Below are 18,988 nucleotides of genomic sequence, written 5' to 3' on the forward strand. Positions count from 1 at the left end.
TTATTTAGCTTTAATAACGGCTATTACCTACTACTAAAAATTAAACTATATAAACTAACTCTAAGTCTAGCTTATATAGGGTTAAGTTTAAAAAAATAACGCGTATTACGAAGAGTAAGTAACATATACTCGTTACTATTAATATAGTCCCTCATTAGTATTTAGCCTTTACTATATACTAAAATAGCTATAGACTAAAGTAGGCTTAGTAAATACTATAATACGTAAGTAACGTCACGACTAAAGAACGTAATCGAAGCGAATAAAAGTCTATGTTCTAGAGGAGGCGTTTGCTATATAATTCGCGCATTACGACCAGCCAGCCTTTCGTTATTCTAGCCACAGCGACGTGAGGAAAGGTAACACGTCTTGTAGTAGGCCTGCCTCATTAGGAATCAAGATTACGCACCGCTTAAGTAGCTAATACGGACCTATAATTTACTATAGTAGCTTATAGATAGAGCCTAATAGTACATTATATATTTGGCACAAATGTTTACAAGAGTTTAGTTTCCTCGCTAGCTATTGTGTACCTAAGTATCCACCTTCCAGGTCCAGAACCGCGATTAAATTTCAAGTCACTATACCGCAATCCCCATTGCGAGCTTCGTTGCACATCTTAGATCTAGGATTCTAGGCTACATGGTCTCTGTCTATGCTGCTCGAATATCAACCACGTCCCCGCGTACTTTCATGCGCTTTTTTTTTTTTCGTTGCTTGAACAAATATTCGCTAGAAACCTGCTGTGTAACTTGGGAAACACAAGTCTGGAACCCTCTGTCCAGCACGGAAATGTATCTGCGTTTTGAATCGTGGCCGGTGACTCAAAAGGCAGATTACACTATCACATTGTATCATGGCCAGGCAGTCACCCGAGGTTAGCATGCGGACACGAACCAAGGTCTCCTTAGAGCGTAAGTCCCGACTGCAGCGCAAACGCTGCCCCGGTATTGCTAAAGATCGTTGCTTAAAGACTGTGACCAGAAAAAGGAGGGATGAAATGGGTGCAACGCAATAATGCTGCATCGTGGCCTTCGCAAATCACACACAAACGTCCATAGTATTACTGCTCAGGCCTTGAGGAAAACTGGAACTGTGCGAAGCGCTGCCTAACTCTCTTGCTGTTTGGCTGAGGAGAAGATAGCCAATGAAAGCCTGACATCCACCCCACAAGTCCCTCGATGGGTACTTAACAGCCCACCTCCTCCCTGGCTCTCGGCTTTTTGGCACCGCGGTTACCCTTAGATATATACTGACATTCGCCCCTTGAGTTCCTCTACATAGTACTTCCGCTGATCGAATTTGATGCTAGCAAGCAATGACGGGTTCCTACGGTCGATGTCTATGTTGCAATGCGCTTTTGACTAGCATCGGGTTCAACTCTAGGCGCAGCAGGTGGCACAGTTTACCCAGGCTCCAGATTGGCTGGGCAGCCCTAATGCTGTCGCTTTCAGGGGTCAAGCAAGGGGCGTCAGCGTCGGTTGGTGTCTTTGTCTCCCAACTCGGGAAACAGGTGACGAGGGCCGTTTGACACCTGCTGTCGGGACAGCATGAGCCCGTTGCCAAGTGTGATGTCTCTGAGGATGAGCAGTACGAGTTGGTGGTGTTATCTCGGATGTATCGCTAGTTTCGCCCTTTCCCAGACTCCTACTAGGAGATCGCTGGCGATAATGCTATGGGCATTATCAACTTCATTGACAGCTGGGCCCCCCAGCAAAACCTTGTCCTCAATTTAGGTCGCGAGAACCGCCTGCCGACCGGGATCTCATTCTTGAATCACGCCGATCAACTCCTGGATGATGAATGGTTTCGCGAGGAGTTTGAGGATACTCGAGAACTGCTGCGCCTTAGTAGAAGAAAAGGTCGTAAATTGAACACATACGGAAGTTCAATGGTACCGGTATGAAACCCATTCCTGGAGGGACAACAAAAGCAAGAAGCCTTCAGGCTGAGGCCAGCAGCCGAGTGCCAATTCCTGATTGAATACCGTCGCTCACCCTGTGCACAATTACCATCCAAATTAAGGCGTCAATTAAAGTATTTTTCCAACTTTTGTCATCGACATCAAGTCTTCCCCCCTCGTTGGCTTACGGCCGAAGTTTAACGACAATACAAAGATCATCAATAGCATCATGTTGAGTACCAGCCTCGTCCATATTGACCAATTGTGTGCTGCTTTGATCTTCTGAGCCTAGTCTGGGTGTGGATTCTGATGCTGGACTGGGATTATCTGCATATGGCGATGGGTATTGATATGAAACGCAACTTTGTCGGCCGGTTTCTGATTGAAAAGTAGAAAGGCCGCTGCCCCACTATGAAAAACAGGAGCCTGTGTAACCTTCCGCTCCAGTTGCACAGACTGTATTGTTTCGGTCTGACATGCTGAAAGGGTCGTTAGTGTAACAGGTATTCAACTGGGCAGCCTCTGTATCCCATCCGAGGGGTGGTCTTGTAAATACTTGAGAAAGCACAGGGGCCAAGGTTAGATCGTCTGGTTGAAAAACAACGATCAAATCGTTCTTAGCGATATCGATATTGATTATATAGGTCATGGGCGAGCCGTGGCCGGCGACGAGGGTTTGAGTAGCTATGCCGACCGCCCGGCCTGATGGACCCATCCGCACAGCTACCTTGCCAGGAGAGCGAGGAAAGGAGGCAGATGCTATATACCGAGACCCCTCTAGAGATGGAATCCAAGCTAGTTGAGCAAACGGCTGCCATGGGGATGTGAATCTCACTCGTCTGCTCTTCGTCAGGTCGTTCTATAGCTGGGACTTGAACCGGCATTCTTATAAATTCAAATAACCATCTTTCCACTTCTAAACGTGGTTACAGGCGGGGTGGGTAGAGAAGCGAATGATTTCCTCTCGAATGTTGATCATTTCGTCTTGCATGAGATACATCGCAACGTTGCCTGTTCCGCCGATTGTACCATCCTGCTGGATGTACAGAAGCTGTTGTTCTCTGCCCTCTGTCATCATAAGAGCCCCGTCGAGCTGTCTCACTGCCACTCGGATAGTCCTGTAGAGCCAAATGGGAGATGAGCACATGCTGGGTAGAAGAGGAGCGAGTGGCTTCCAGGATATCGTCAATATAGAGTTGGATACCAGTGGTCGGATTGCTTCAGGGTTGGTCTCAAGGAGTGAGGACAATTTATATCTAGATCCATATTCAAGGAATACGTACAAATGTCGTTGGTATGCCATTCATCGTGTTACAACGCATGACTTCAACTTTCTCACACCTGAGGGCCGGGGGGTCGATGCACAGTCTCCGAGACAAGATGATGCCAAGACTGTAAATAGCATCGCGAGCCCGCGATACTTGTCGACGGTATCGCGAGCCCGCAGTCATGGCAGGGCGTGCTGTGCCCACGCGCACTATTGTGGGTACGTAGCAGATATGTACTCAGCGAGACACACGCAGGAGGTGGAGAACCTTTGGTGGCAGAACGTATTTTCCCTTGGAAAATACTTTATCCGAAAGGACATACCTATCGATTGCCTGACGTCAATGCCCAACACATCACCATTCTGACACTCTTCACTCACTCGCCGGGTACAGTATTGCTCATGAAAGAAGACATAGATGCCACAGAGGAATCTCTCCTCGACCAGGGCTTCCTCACTTGGGAAGCGCCCGAGGTGGGTCACGACGTAACCGAGTTAGAGCGAAAGGGGTTCCCTTTCTGGACCGAGGAAGGCCTTGATTTGTGTAAGGAGCGCGTCCTTTACGAGCCCGTGAGTAGAAAGACTTATATTCGATGTCTGGAATCTAACTCTCTCAGCGCGTCCGTTCTCTTCTCGAATCTTTATTTGTAGGAAGGTGTGTTCTTGTGCATTGGGTGCGATACACAGCCAAACCGGGCCGCATCATCTGCTTCAGAGGCGGTGGCCCCAAAGCCCGTAGCCCTCGGTTCATGGTGCAATTACTGGCCAAAGGATCCCGGGTAGTGCACTACAGTGGTTCGCACCTGATCGAGTTGCCCGTGAAGGAAACGGAATACCTCTTTTACGAAACACTTCAACCAGACCTGGATCAAGCGGGCTTGTCAGGCAAAGAGTATGAATCCAAGAACGGAAGCATGTAAGTCGTCTCCTTGTGCTATCTGGGCGCGTCATAAGGTGTCCTGACATCGCGCAGAGCGATACTCGACGCACGATTGCGGTTCGAAATCAAGCAAGGTTTTGCAATCACTTTCGTATTTGCTACGGAGGATGTGCTCGCCAAGTGGCCTCCGATGTTGCTTCCCGGTCACTTGGCTCTGCAACAAAAGGTACGAGACGAGATGGAAAGCTCTAGTGTTGGCGTCAATTTTGCATTTGCGAGTCCACGAGCAGAGACACCCTCGAGATAGTGCAACAACTTCCGGCAAATCTTACTGTGGAGCAGGTCTTACCGCCTGGATACCATCGACAAGGTCAACAAGCAAGAGGTGGCAGCATATGAGTCAAAATCTTCAATAAAAATGTGCTGGACGGACAAAACGAACAGGTCTCGTTGTTTACAGAGTGTGCTGTAGCCCCATTGTCTCGATGGCTGTTAAGGTATCCAGACCCAACCCCAAATCAGCTGAGGGAGGATATCTGCAGAAGTTCATACGTAGGAACAATGACGGCGTGTATGAATCGTCGTCGTCCTGACTTGGTAAAAACATGTCTGTCTGAGATTGCAAGTTTACTGGGTTTTGGGTAAAGTCTGCTTGGCTAGCATTGCCAAGGACAGACTGGAGACCCGGCATTGTGCCCGCTAAGACGGGACCCGAGGATTCATCTTTTCTACAGTCAGTCGAACCAGCGCGTATGAGATTTGTGCAAGAAAAACTGGCCCTACCGAAAATACCGATCTCTTCACCCTTGAGTTCGCGACTGATAACGTCGGAATGCAACGCAGCCTCAGTCCATGTCCTTTTCTTTGCCTTGTTGTGGTCGCCTCCTCGCAAGTGTGCCACAAGCTCCTGGTTGATCTGTTTAAGGAGACGAGCGCATCTTCGACTCGTGTAGGCCGCCTTCTCTTCAACTGCATCGCCATGATCTCTCGTGTGTGTGATGTACTCACTTGCTACTCTGAATATTTTGTAGCAGTAGACGCATACTTCCTCGCAGGCGACATCTGTAAAGAGTCAGCGGTAACTCAGTAGTATCTTGTAAGGACGGATACCTACGTCGTCCGTAGTGCACTCGAAGCTGCTGCCCTTTCTGGAACGGATCGGCCCGATCACATCCTTTATAGGGACACTTAGTATTCTTCTTTATTGGCTCTGGCTCTTCGCTGTCGTCTAATTGATCTTCTGGGCTCTCGTCGGCGTTGACAATCTCGTCGACGTTGGCATTGGCGTGGGCCAGGCAGTTTTCGGCCTCTGCAGCCCTGGACTGGAGGAGGTCAGATCTGATGGAGTATTGTTGAAGAATGGAGCATTTACTCGATATTCTTCAAAATGCAGTTGTAAGAGATCGTCTGAAATAAACAGCGCCGAGCAAAACTTGCATTGCCAGAACTGATTGATCTCGCGGGACATGTTTGTTTGACGCACGTTTGGATGATTTGGAGAAAGAGGAGACATTATCAGGTGCTGCCGGTGTCGGCATATAATTAATCCGAAACCATAGCCGAGCGTCGGGTTGGTTGGGCGGATAAGCTTCAAAAATCCGCTTGACTTGAACGAGCATAAATATCTTGCATGGTCAGCCCTCTGGAGGTCTGACTTCCCTGTAACCAACTCCCGACACACGCAACCGTTCGGAACAACATCGCCTTTCTAGATTGTCAAAAGCCTACGTTTACATTGGAAGTGCAAGAGATGTGCGAAACTTGCCGGGGCGAAGGTCTTGAGGGCATGAAGTGCCCAACATGCGACCATGAACCCAAAAAGACAAGCAAGAGCTAAATATCACCTGAGTAAGTGTTCAGTTTCCTGGCGACAACAAAACAGTGAACTAGGACATCTTGCGCTCCCGGCAGCCTTTACTAACTACGTAGAAGAGGATCAAATGCATCAGGCGCCTGCGTTATTTTGATGTCGAATGCGATCTTCATGTTTATGGATTTGGCATTGGCATTTGTACATAACTATATTGCGTGCGTGTTCTTGATATATCGATAACGGGTAGTTTACAAAGCTCGGATTATTCTATAATACCTCAAAATCATACGATCATGGTTCTGCTGGATTGACGACTGTGTCTGGATAAAGGGATGCTAGAAATGCGTTGAGTAATATGCAAGAACCGGTGATGATGGGTAAAATACAAGACAGAACCCCGCTCGCACCGGGATGGGAGGGAGTCCTCAATCAAGCACAACAATCACTTTTTGTTCGAGGACCTCAGTGGTATTGCATTAAATCAACATCGTTTATCTAACAGGTTCTGACTTGAGACTGTACAGCATATTGGTGCACGTGTGATGTAACAGCTGTTCCAATCAGCCGAGCCTGTTGCCCATCATGTCATGTCCATGCATATCGCGCACTCGCAGTACCACCTGTCGTCATTGGCAGGTATTGCGTATCCGCTGTACCACGTCTATCCATAAATATCGCGTGCACGCAATACCACCTCCCTGCCTTAAACAGGTATTGCATGTCCCCGCTATCACTTATCGTCACTGGCAGGTATCGCGTGTTCGCAATACTCATTTCTTCTCATCGACAGGGATCGCGCGCTCGCAGTACCACCGTCGCCTAGCAGGGTCTGCGGACTTGCTCTTTCGGTCAAGTGTGAGCAAACCAATGAGAGCAGTCAATCTCTACTATGCAGTAAGGATGTAGGGACAACTTCGCGAAATTCCCGATGAATTGATCGAAACCATAGTCCTTCACACTCGGCCGGCCAGCGATGTTAGCAAACAGATTGCCAAGTCTGCGGCTAACGTCTTACAACACAATGCTGCAAAGTTCCGGCTGCGCCGATGGGCCGCATATTTCACCAATTCCTGCTCCTCCGCCCGTGCTTTCCGACCGTATTGGACCGTTTAGAGGCCGACTGAACTTGAGCTAACTAATTGGTGCTCTGGGGTTATCTGACGAATATTTAACCTCCATTTTCCAGGTTCAAGAACGATTAAAACCGCCGGTTCATATCAATATTGCCCAATCTCTGTCCCCAGCGCAAGCGCATCTCTCTACAAGCAGTTTTATCAACAACGTCGGCGGTACCTCAATATGTTCTCTTGCAACGACACTGCGGCTCAGCGTACGCAGCTGAAGCCTCACTATATGTCTATCGTAGATGCTTTCTTCCCGGGGTTCACCAGCATTGCTACGGCCAGTCAGCAGTATCTCTCCATTAACTTGGATTATTGGACTGGCCTCTTTTGCGTCTGTGGGATGCTACTTTTCTTCGGAAAGCTCGCGTACAAGAGCATAGGGGACGTTGTCACCACTTACCTTAGTCCGTACCCCTGACTCAAGTATTCTGACTGTTTCTAACGCTCTGAAGCTTCGAAGACTGACGTCCATGACCCGGACGAGGCGTACGATATGCTGGAGTCGTGGATCTCTGCCTAGACTTTTGCTAAAAACGCATGCTCATCCCTTGCTAGTGTTAATGGTAAGCGAGGACGATCTCTTAATTATCTAAACTCTAATACTACTACTAAAAAGCCCCTTCGATTCACTCCTTAGAGAGAGAAACTATCTTTCTAGTATAAAGGACGATAGGTATCTCTATAATATACGTAGAATAATATAGCCTTTTTCTTATAAAAAACGATAATAATCTCTTGTATTAGGCGTTTTTTAAAGTTCTTACGAGATTTTATAAACGAATGCCGCGTAGAATATTTAAGGCTTTTTAAAAATAAAACCTCGGTCTTTAAGAACTATAATAGCTAGAAAAGAATAATTACCTAGGATATTAGACCTATTAATACTATTATTATTAAAGAGGAGCTAAAGTAGATGCTCCTCGATAATATTTATTTATTTCTTAATCCTTAAGTAATATTATAGTACTCTAATAGGGGGATGCCCTACCGAAGGGGTTACTTATTATATAGGTGCCCCGGGATAGGAAAGTCTAGCCTTAGTATATCTATTATAAGCTATTTCGGGCTAAATATTTATATTCTAAGCTTTATTAGTATTTACGACGCTTAGCTAAGCGCCCTATTTACCGAACTTCCCTAGTGCTATATCGTCCTGCTCGAGGACGTCGACGCTATAAGTATAATACGATTACGTAATATTAATACTAATAATTCCGACGTAGGGTTAGAAATTTTACGTAGTATATTATAATTACCCGGGACTCTCTCGTTATCCGGACTCCTTAACGTTCTTAATAGGGTAGCTTTATAAGAGGGGCGTGTGCTTATTATAACTATAAACTATATAGAGTACCTAAATAACGCTTTAATACGACCCGGCTACGTTAATAAGAAAATCGAATTCTAGTTTACTAATTCCGAAGTAATTAAAAAGCTATTCTATACTATATTTAAATAATTAGAAAAGGAGTAGTTTAATATAAAAAGCCGAGATAAGCATAACGAGGAAGTGCGGCAGCTAGTAATTCAATTTGCCGCTATGGTCCCGGAACTGGAGTTTAGCCCTGCTAACATTCTTTCTTTCCTTTTAGCAAATAGGGACTCTCCGTTAAATGCCTTGACTGATGCAGAGAGGTGGGTATCGGAGTCGAAGACTGGGATGCTGAGAAAAGGCGGTTCGGAGTTTCAAAGTAACTGACTTTGGGGCGAACTGTATGCTACTGCACATCTACTCCTTTACTAGTCTCAAGTTACAAACCTCATTCCTTGTTAGACTAACAATACACTCTACTTGTCTGTACCAAAACTTCCCGATACTATGCCCGGAACTCACAGCCTGCCTCTATCACGATAACTATGTTCCAAAGATCCAAGCCCATCAGCAGTCTCTACGTTTCTCCCACCACGAAAGCCTGAAAGCTGTCACCGTCGACGTTCAGTCTCCCTGGGCAATCCGCCACTTTTCCCCAGGCTATGAGAGGGAACTTTCCTCAAAGAACTGTGTCACTTTATCACAAAGCGAGGATCCAAGTGGAAGACATATACAGCAGAAAGTGGCTTGATTTCTCTAAGCGAAGTACCCCCAAGGGGTCGTATATCAATACCGTACGAGATGAGCAGTCATCTCGTAGTAAGCGGTATCGTACGGCAGTAAATGGGCAGCGCCACAGTTCTTGTGGAGTGGCACCTTTTCCTCCCGATATCTTATTGCATATCCATATCATGATATCCTTGGTAGCCATATCAGCAGCCAAACTACGCTCCGGAAAATCCAGGCTGATATTGTCAAAAACTCAGTACAGAAGCTAGAAAGTCATTGCGTTGAATATCTACAGTAATTGGGTTGCAGATCAGTAACGCCTCGTTCCCCAAGTCGCGTCGGCGGGTCGAGTTCAATTATCTTGTGGGCGCCTCGCTTGTGGATGTCCATCGTGTTAGCAAAAGCGTTCGAATAAAGCTCGCCAACACTTCGGCATATATCAATCCTTCGAACATCAAATGGCTCCGGTTAACAAAACCCATAAATACTACGGATTTCGGGAAATCGGCTTCCGACTCATAATTCTAGAGACTAACTTCTATTCGCTCGTATTACTATAAGCAAATTCTTTTCCCGATAAGTCTAAGGCAAGAGGGGTCCATTAGTAGAGGGATAAGGAGCCTATAGGCAATGGTCATAAGATTGCATATAATATTAATAAGACAAGTCTGCATTCTATATAATATAGTTACTCTTACAGCTTCCACACCTGCGTTAGAACTCGAAACTAGGGTTAGTTAGCGCACTAACGTAACGTAATTACTTAGTAATATAGAGTCCTAAATAGTAAGATGCTTTCCTTCTAAACCTAGCTAACATCCTTAAGACTTTAGTAAGCTCTCCCCCCTTCGTTATTACTATTTCGTCTCGTTAAAAGATAGCTATAAAAGCGGACTTGCCGGGCTAACTATTTACTAGGGGACGTATAAGATCGTAGCCCTAAGCCTATAGCTAAGTCTAGCGAGCTACGTTACTAACTTTAAAGTAGGCTAAGACTATTTTAACTACTAGGGGCGCTCCTAGTAGCATAGATTATAATTACTAGTTTAAAATATATACCTATTTATTAACGCGGGTATTCGGCCTTAGAATTGCGTAAAAAGGGGCCTATCTAGCTAAACCTATCCCTCTGTTAAGACTAATAAACCTTCTAACTAGCATAATTACCTATACCTAAGTATAAATAAGAATATTATTTACCCCTTTATTATCCGGGCTAATTATATAATACGTTATGTATAGTACTAAGGAAGCTATATAATAAGCTTACTTTATTAGAATATAAGATAAGGCTCGTAGTTAAATAACCTAAGGATTATTATGCTAGCGCTTTAGGATATCCTTAAGCTTCTTAGCGCCTACCGTCTCGTATATATAATATAACTAGTACTAAAGCCGTTTTATTAAGAGCCGAGATTAGGTAGAGCCGGATACCTAATATATTAAAACGAGAATTACCTCTTTAAGTAATTTCATTAAGTTAAAAAGCCGGCTTAATTAGAACTTTTAAATAAAGTCCGGCTATTTATCTTTCCTACTCTTAAATACGGGTACGGAGACGACGAGCTTTAAAATATAGCTATTCTACTTATAGTATAAGATTATTTTAATTTAGAAATATTATTATTAGCGAGCTCTCGCCCCTCCTCTTATAAAAGTACTATTATATTTATAATACTATCCCCTAAGAGATTATAATATTATAAAGACCTTTATAATTATTTATAGCTATTCCTAAGAGCCCTACCTTAGCTAAATATTCTATAAGCTATTATTTAGTAATAGAGCGTTTAGCGTATTTTATTTTAAATATACGAGGCCGTTTTTATTATTATTAACTTACTAAAAGCGGGTAATAAATCTAAGCTATAGTTAAAATATAAACTACTTAATAAGGCAATTTTATTAGCACTAGCTATTATAACCCCTAATTAATACGTCCTTAAAGCGTAAAAAACCCTTAATAAGGTAAATATTACCCTTTCTTAGCTCGTAAGTAAGCTAAAAACTAGTTTCCGTAGTATACGCTAAGTTTCTCTTTATAGTTACTAATACTCTAACCGCTAATAAGGTAGAAAGACTATTAGTTCTTAGATATATTAATTCGTAATTAATACCTACCTCCCCTTACTAGAGGAAGGGCTAAGACTAAGGGCCTCCCCCCGAGCGCTCGTTATAATATTTAATATAGTATATTAAAATAATACGACGTCTCGGACTATTATTCATAGTTATATAATCTTATAGCGCCTTCTATAATTACCGTTTATTTCTTAAATTCTTAGAAAAAGTAATATTAAGTCTAACGGTAAAGCGAAGTAAATACAGCTAAATAAGTAGGGGGCCCACGAGGATAGGTAATAAGCCCGCTAGGCGCTTCGCTAGGCGTTTTTAATATTTAATATTAGTAATTAACGTAAAAAGTAAACGTAAGATACTAGATAAAGGGTAACGAAATTATTAAAAGCGGCTATATACTAAAGGAATTAGTAATATTATTATAATAAAATAGAGAAAAGCTTACTAAATAGGGCGTACTATACTTAATATTAGTATAACTACTATAAGTAATTAAAAGTATTAACGTAGGTCTATCTTTAGCTAACTTTAGTTAGCTTTAGTAAAAACCTGGGTTTATTACTTAGGCCGTTATAAAGGATAAGAGTTAAAAAAAGGCTAATATTATATAAGGATTAAGGTAAAAAGCGTATATAAATAGGGCTAACAAGAGAGCTAAGTAGCGCAAATAAAAGTAGCGAAAAAAAAGAGATATAAAAAGAACTTCGAAATATATCGACGAGTTAAGCAGGGTAAGCGCTCTTTTATAAGCTTATAAAAACGGCGAGGGCTAGTATAGCCGAGAATTACCTAATATAATAAGTACTAAAAATAGTATATTAAAACCGCTATTTCCAAAGCTAAGTAAGTCGTCTCTTTATTTATATATAAATTCTGCGCTATTATTAAGCGCGACGTTTAATAGTATTACGAGACTATTTCTACCCGCATCGTATATACTTTCTTTAATTAGTTCCTTAACTAAAAGGTTAGTAAGGACGGTAAGAAGAAATATAAAATTAAGAAAAAAAAGCTCGCTAAGTATATACTAAAAAGTCTTTTAACTCGTATTCGAGAGAGCTATAGGTAATAAGATTAATCTAAAGTTAAATCGAAGTATATATAGAGAAGTTATTTCTCCTAGATATAAGCTAGTCCTATAACTAACTAATCTAGGTCCTACGACGTTTATTAAAGAGGTACGGTCTAGACGATTAGTAGCGAGCTAATTACTATATAATAATAAAAGACCTTATATAATAAAATAAAACCACGCTTAGTATAATAAAAAAGCCCTTTAAACTCGAGGAAATGCGTATCCTTACTATACTCTTTCTCCTCTTACTAACCCCTATTAGTTCTTAGCTAACGGTAACGCTTAACTTATAATTTAAAAATATTCAGGTCGCTTTAATAAGGGACCTAAAGAGCGGGCTATATAAGCTTCTTTTATAATTCACCCCTAAATTTACTAAAACCTACCTTAATAAAAAAGAATAATAAGTACGCTACTATTTTAATATAAGCGCCGTAGTTAGTTAATATTTAAAAAAAAAATTTATAATCCCTAAAACTATATTTAATCCGTCCTTACTCTTTAGCCCCCACGTTTTCTTATTAAGTATTATTTTCTATTACTAAGCTTTTTATATATTAAGTCTACTTTTATTATATTATTTTTAAAGCTTTAATATATATCTTATTAATTAAGAGCTTCCCATATTATTAAAAGAGGACCTTAACTAAACCTTTATTTTTCGTTAAGCTATTAAGACGTTAACGGGCTATTAAATATCTTATAACGAATGTATATTTTATAGTATAATAACGGCTTAGATTAAGAAAAATAGTAAACTTATAAAGCTCGAGGACCCTATAATAGCCTATAATTTATATTATAACGCTACTAATACGTTCAATTAAAGTAGTTTATTATACTTAATTCCCTATACTAGCTATATTAATTATTATTATAGTCGACGTTAGTAAGGCTTTAAAAAATTTAGCTATAGGATATAGTAACTCCGACCCTTTCTAAAGGTACTATTTTAAGTATAATATCTTTACTAATCTCTAGGGCATTATCTATAAATAGAAGCCTTAATAAGCACTTCTTAAGTAGTCTTATAATATTAACTACTCTATCTCCTAGCGCCGTCCGATCGACCTAATAATAAAATAGTCTACCTCTATTATAATATATTTAATAATAAGAGCGCTTATAAAAGCTATTCTAAAACTACTTCTAGGCTCTAAAAAACATAAAAAAGCTAAAAAGATAGCGCACAAAGAAAAAGAGAGACTTAAAAAAGATTTAAAATAGTAAATTAGGAATAAATAGACTAATAAGTAAGCTATAGACGATATTAAATACTAAATTTATAGCGTTAAGTTTACTAAACCGGTAATAATAGATCCCTATTACTTTTAAAGACTAATATAAAAGCGATTACTCGCTAAGCTTGTAGCCCTAGTTATTATAATATTAAAAAAATAGTACCGTTAAAGAGACGATACTATCAAAGCGGTATTTACGTACTATTTTATTTAAAAAAGATATATAGTACGCCGGTCTTAGTATAGGCTAGTAGAGGGCCTATTTACTCTTTTATTAGGCCGCTTACAAAAGAGCACTCCTTAATACGAAGCTATATTATTTATATTTATTATTAATAAAGAAGAGCGGCTAAGATAATACTTTATATATATTAGTTAAGCCTTATATCTATTTATAAATAACAAATAGCGGTTAAACGAACTTATATATAAGTTCTATACCTCTAATAACTTAACTAAATATTTTAAATAGAAGCACTTTAATAAAATTATAAACTATAGTTAGGTAAACTATAAAGTTTATAATATAGTTCTTAACTATAAAATATATTTCTAGCGTTATACTCTAGATATTTATAGTACTAGTTTATAAGTATTAGCTATGTTATTAAGAAGAAGTTCTAAAAAGACGATATTATATAGAGCGAAGCTAATACGAACCCGACATTTTATATATACGTACTTCTTATAATATAGTATATTACTTTTAAAATAGTACTTTACGGAATAGCTATTAATAATCTCGACTAGTAAATAGTATAATAATACGTAAGTATTATCGGAGTTATATAATTTTATAACTAACGAATACGGGTCGCGGTAATACCGTAGCGCTATATATTATAAAATTATATACTAGGGTAATACTAAGGGTATTACGAGTTAGCGAATTTATAACTCCTTTTTTTATAATAATACGCTATTTATATAGCGCGATCTTATTTTCTTCTTTTTTATATTATATTTTATATTTAAATCTAACTTACGAGTTATTATAATCTATTTACTACTTTAAACTAAATTTTTATAATCGTAACCTTTATACTATATTAGTATAAGGATAGCTATAGGCCTCCTATACTTTACGTAACTAGCTATTTATATTTACTCTGTATACTTAAATTTTTAATATATCAAGTACTTAGAACTATTTATATATTACCTCTCATTTAAGGATAAGATAAGTATAAAAACTATTTTATATAATAGCGGACGATAAAGGCTATAGGGTTTATAATATATTTCTTATTAAATAGGTATTCTCTATAACTAGCTTAGTATTAGGACGACGATTTTCTTAAAAAGAGCGACGCTACTAAAAGGACGATTCTAAGTCCGGTTTACTTTAAGAGTTTACCCCTCGTAGCCTTTTATAGTCTTATTATACTTAATATAATTAGTTTATAGTTATTAAGCCCTTCTATTTAACTTCGATATATTATATAAATATACTTAGTTATATATATTATAGATTAATAAATAATATAAGAATAGGGGCGAGCGGAGGATTTAGTAGTTTTAAAAATTCCTTAACACTATTAAGTTAAGCGCTGTTAAAGGGTTTTATTAAAATATATACTATATAGTACTAATATAACTTACCGCATAGCGACTCGACGTACATCCTAATACAAGGAATTTCGAGCCGGACGGTAAAAGCTTAATTATTATAAACTATAGGGTAATGACGATATATTAGAGGATTACCGGGGCGAGGCGGATCCGATAATTAACTTAATAAGTAAGTACCCGCTTAGTAGCATCCTCTAAAGAGCGAAGACGACGTAGTATATAAATATAGAATAAACGATATTTAACTTCTCTATTTTATTTAGTAAAGTAGCTAGTTTAAATAATAATATAGTAGTATATATTAAACCGATTATAAAATAGATTATAAAATAACCGTAACGATTTTTAATATTACGGTACTAAAAATAGATCGTAAATCTTAGCTACTATTTAAAATTACTTTATAAATAAAAATTAACGAGAGGATTAAATTAATTCCTAAGTATTTACTATTAAGAGCGATAGTTTAGTAATAAACGGATTATTAATAATATAAGGTAATAGAGGTATTAATACCTATATACTAGCCGTTACTAAATACTAAAAGATTTTAAATAGTTAATCTTACCTATTTATAATAGATTTATATTAACTAAAAGAATTAGATAGAAGGGGAGAGAAGGCTTAGTATTAGTTTATTAAACTAAGAGGAACGGGTATACGTAGCTATATTATAATATTACGTCTTAATTAACTAGGATTTTTAAAGTACTTAAGCTTAGATAGTTAACTATATACCCCGTAAATACTTAGTAATTGAGTTTTAGATATAGTTATAGTATACTATACCTAACTACTATAAGTATATAAATTAAAGTGCGAACTTAACGAGATTAGCTAACTTAATAATTAAGTATAATACGTATAGTATTAAGTAGCTTATAGTTATTAGTAGGTAAGATTAGGATTATTATAAGTTATTAAAAGAGGACTAATAGACGGTTAGCTATATTATAGAGTATAATTAAAAAGATATTTTAGTTTAAATAAGCGCTAAATAGGTTATAGCCCGTTTAACTAGGAGATAAGGTTTATAATATTAATTAAATATAGGCTACTTAGGGAAGGCAGCGTAGTTAGTTAGAGCAAAGCTATGGTATATTACTTAGTTAATAAGTAGTAAACGAGTTCGATATAAAGCCCTAGGTAGTAAAGCTAATAAAACTTAAGTTGGTAATATTTTAAATAAGTAATAAAATAGGTAGTAAAAACGTTATTTAAAGAACGTAGTATTAAAAAGGCGGTATTATTATATAGTCCGGGCTTGATATAGGGCTTTACCCTCCTTATTAAACTTTATAATAAAAAGCTCGAATATTCTATACTATTTTAAATAGGTAGTATAATAGAGTATATTACTTAGCTATTTTAAGTAAGTAGTAATTACGAATAGCCTTCCCCCTAGCCCCGTACTTAGTATCGAATTGTTATTAAGTAATAAAATAATATAGACGCTCTATTAAAATCGGCTTAAGCGTAGTAATAAAGTACGGGATACCCTCGCGTTTTTAAAACTAATCGGGCTAGGGTTACCTAAATACCTCTTAAGGGCTAAATACTACTTACCTTTAATCTCTTATAAACTAGTAAATTACTATAAAAGAAATAGCCGCCCTTATTCTAAATTATTATACTACTACTAACTATATTAAAGATTTGTTACGCAGCCTTATAAAAGCTATATATAAGTCTCTAATTATATATACTACTAATAATACGAATTCTTAATTATTTTTTATATAATACGATATTTATACGACTTTACGAGGACTTTAAAAACTACGATATAATAATTAAAATACTAGTTTCTAAATTTATTTCGACCTTTTCGAGCTAGTATTATTATAAATTTATAGTATTCTTATAGATCGAACTTAGAATATAATATAAAAGTAGCTTAAGTAACGTAAGCCTAGAATACCGGACTCTTTTTAGTAGAGCTTAGTAACGATAAAAAGAGTTCGTTTACTTATTACTATTTAATTATTAAGGTTATTATATAATAATTATTAATATAAGATTGAGAATAAAGCTAGCTAAAAGAGTAATAGAGTAACTTATTAAAATTTACGATAATATAATCTATACTCTGCTTATCTAATACGTTCCTTAACCCTAGAGGGCTTATACTACCTATCTCTATCCTATACTTTTTAATCTATATTAACCTCTTTTCGGATTTTAAAGTCGGTATTTTAAGTAATTTAAAAAATCTTTTAAAGGCTTATTTTCTTAGCGAATCCTATATAAAAATAAGCTTTATATTACTTATAACTAAGCTAACCGAGCTAGTTTAAGGGAGTACTTCTTTTTTTAAATAGTCTATTTTTATTTAAAAATATATAAAAGCTCTTAATAGCGATATATCTTAGTTTAGAGTTAAACTTTATAAAATAGTTAATAAGAATCTAGCCCCTATAAGACTAGCGGAGGGCTAGAGTTAAAAAAGATAGGGATAAAAAAGCTAAGGTTAAAGGGCTTAAAAATAGAGGGGTTATTAAGGAGATAAAGACTTATTATTAAAAGCGACGACTTCTCGAGGTATAATTAATAATATACTACTAGTTAAAGAGCGTTAAGTAATAAACTACTACTTTAGCTTCGTATTTTAAATTACTTAGATATTAGCTAATACTAGGGACTACTAATAGCCTAGGGAGATTTTATTTAAGATTTAACCAATATTAATAAGTATAACGCTATATTAGCTCTCTCGAGACGTTATAGACAATAATAATATTAGAAAAAGCGGGCCGTGTTTAGTTAATTATATTATAAAGTTAAATAATTTATATAGTTATAATAACGTCTAAGCCCTCTTAAGTTCGCTTATTACTAGCTAATAGTAGTTAAAAAAATATTATTCGAGCTAGAATAGTATCTCCTAGCGAAGTTCTTAGTAAAATAATTTATTATTTTTACCTAAAGGGGAGATATTATCTTTATTATTACTCTTAGCGTATATATAACGTTATTAACGATCGGCTAAGAGCTCCTATATGCTTACCTAACTCTACTTAAGAGGTATATTAACTAGCTCTATTATAAAGAGGACATAGGACGAGCTATTTAAAAATTACGGTACTTAGTATATAACATTCTTTAAACTAGGAGGAAGTGGGTAATCGTTAGGCCCCTTTACTTAGCTACTATAGCTATTAATAAATCCGTTAGTTCTATATAATTACTAAGTATACTTTATATCGTCGTACGCTATTTATATACGTTAAAATAGATTAGTCGCTTTATTTACTACTTATTAAAATTTAGTTAAGAAAGAGCTTAAAAAAAAAGTCTTTAAGTAGCGCTTAGTAACTTAATTTTATAAATAGATCTCTATAAATAAGTTAGTAAATATACCGAGTTTATTAATAATATTAAATTATCTTAGTCTACCGTACTTATTTTTAAATAAGTAAATAGTCTTTTGCTCCTTATAAATCTTTTATAACCTTTATTACTAACCTATTACTTCTTTATATAAGTCTTTATAACTAAATAAGTAAGTATTTCCTATAGCGTAATTAGGATATTAAATCTATCGTCTTATTATAGCTACTTTAGAAACTATAAAGGGATATTAATAGTTAAAGCCCCTGAAAGATATTCTATATAACTATATAATAAAGCCTTATTTACGGCTAATACGGAATAAGGCTAGATCGTCTAAGTATATTTCTTAAAAATTAATACTATACTTAATTTATTGAAAAGATAGTATGTATAAGTTTAATAAATACTCCGGAATAGTAGTACTCTCTATTTATATTAAAGCCTAGGTAATAAAATTAAAAAAGATTAAGAAAAGAAAACCGAATATAAAGGTAAAGGTATCTTTATAAGTAATTAATAAAGTCGTCCCTACTACTCTCGGCCGTTTAACTTGGGGTAATATAAAAAGTAAAAAGTAAGTTCTCTATTATATTACGATTTATTAAATTGATAAAGTAATAAAAATTAAGGGATAGAGCTATATCCTTACGGGTATATATA

General features: G+C 37.2%; 6 protein-coding genes across 6 annotated transcripts; 4 read left to right on the forward strand and 2 right to left on the reverse strand.

Annotated features, from left to right (window-relative positions):
* Positions 1–856: 856 nt before the first annotated feature.
* On the forward strand, positions 857–1,952 carry CLUP02_04709 (serine/threonine protein kinase; the record flags this gene model as incomplete). Its single annotated transcript, XM_049283720.1, has 7 exons — positions 857–976; positions 1,062–1,095; positions 1,197–1,234; positions 1,313–1,513; positions 1,550–1,603; positions 1,655–1,850; positions 1,888–1,952. 7 exons carry the CDS (start codon positions 857–859, stop codon positions 1,950–1,952), a joined length of 708 nt encoding a protein of 235 aa, XP_049140863.1.
* A 135-nt stretch (positions 1,953–2,087) lies between these two features.
* On the reverse strand, positions 2,088–3,354 carry CLUP02_04710 (uncharacterized protein; the record flags this gene model as incomplete). The annotated part of the gene is made up of 5 exons (XM_049283721.1): positions 2,088–2,312; positions 2,361–2,630; positions 2,713–2,768; positions 2,834–3,134; positions 3,187–3,354. The coding sequence occupies 5 exons, from the start codon at positions 3,352–3,354 to the stop codon at positions 2,088–2,090; spliced, it is 1,020 nt and encodes a 339-aa protein (XP_049140864.1).
* CLUP02_04711 (uncharacterized protein) lies at positions 3,353–4,357 on the forward strand (the record flags this gene model as incomplete). Its single annotated transcript, XM_049283722.1, has 4 exons — positions 3,353–3,389; positions 3,565–3,740; positions 3,788–4,086; positions 4,144–4,357. 4 exons carry the CDS (start codon positions 3,353–3,355, stop codon positions 4,355–4,357), a joined length of 726 nt encoding a protein of 241 aa, XP_049140865.1.
* A 147-nt stretch (positions 4,358–4,504) lies between these two features.
* CLUP02_04712 (uncharacterized protein) lies at positions 4,505–5,518 on the reverse strand (the record flags this gene model as incomplete). The annotated part of the gene is made up of 4 exons (XM_049283723.1): positions 4,505–4,773; positions 4,834–5,112; positions 5,165–5,372; positions 5,423–5,518. The coding sequence occupies 4 exons, from the start codon at positions 5,516–5,518 to the stop codon at positions 4,505–4,507; spliced, it is 852 nt and encodes a 283-aa protein (XP_049140866.1).
* Positions 5,519–7,162: 1,644 nt separating this feature from the next.
* CLUP02_04713 (uncharacterized protein) lies at positions 7,163–7,507 on the forward strand (the record flags this gene model as incomplete). The annotated part of the gene is made up of 2 exons (XM_049283724.1): positions 7,163–7,391; positions 7,440–7,507. The coding sequence occupies 2 exons, from the start codon at positions 7,163–7,165 to the stop codon at positions 7,505–7,507; spliced, it is 297 nt and encodes a 98-aa protein (XP_049140867.1).
* Positions 7,508–8,527: 1,020 nt separating this feature from the next.
* On the forward strand, positions 8,528–17,883 carry CLUP02_04714 (uncharacterized protein; the record flags this gene model as incomplete). Its single annotated transcript, XM_049283725.1, has 6 exons — positions 8,528–8,544; positions 8,619–8,678; positions 8,762–9,041; positions 9,159–9,284; positions 9,338–9,495; positions 17,874–17,883. 6 exons carry the CDS (start codon positions 8,528–8,530, stop codon positions 17,881–17,883), a joined length of 651 nt encoding a protein of 216 aa, XP_049140868.1.
* Between the last annotated feature and the right edge of the window lie 1,105 nt (positions 17,884–18,988).

Source organism: Colletotrichum lupini, chromosome 2, assembly GCF_023278565.1.
Source record: "Colletotrichum lupini chromosome 2, complete sequence".
Taxonomy (NCBI): Eukaryota; Fungi; Ascomycota; class Sordariomycetes; order Glomerellales; family Glomerellaceae; genus Colletotrichum; species Colletotrichum lupini.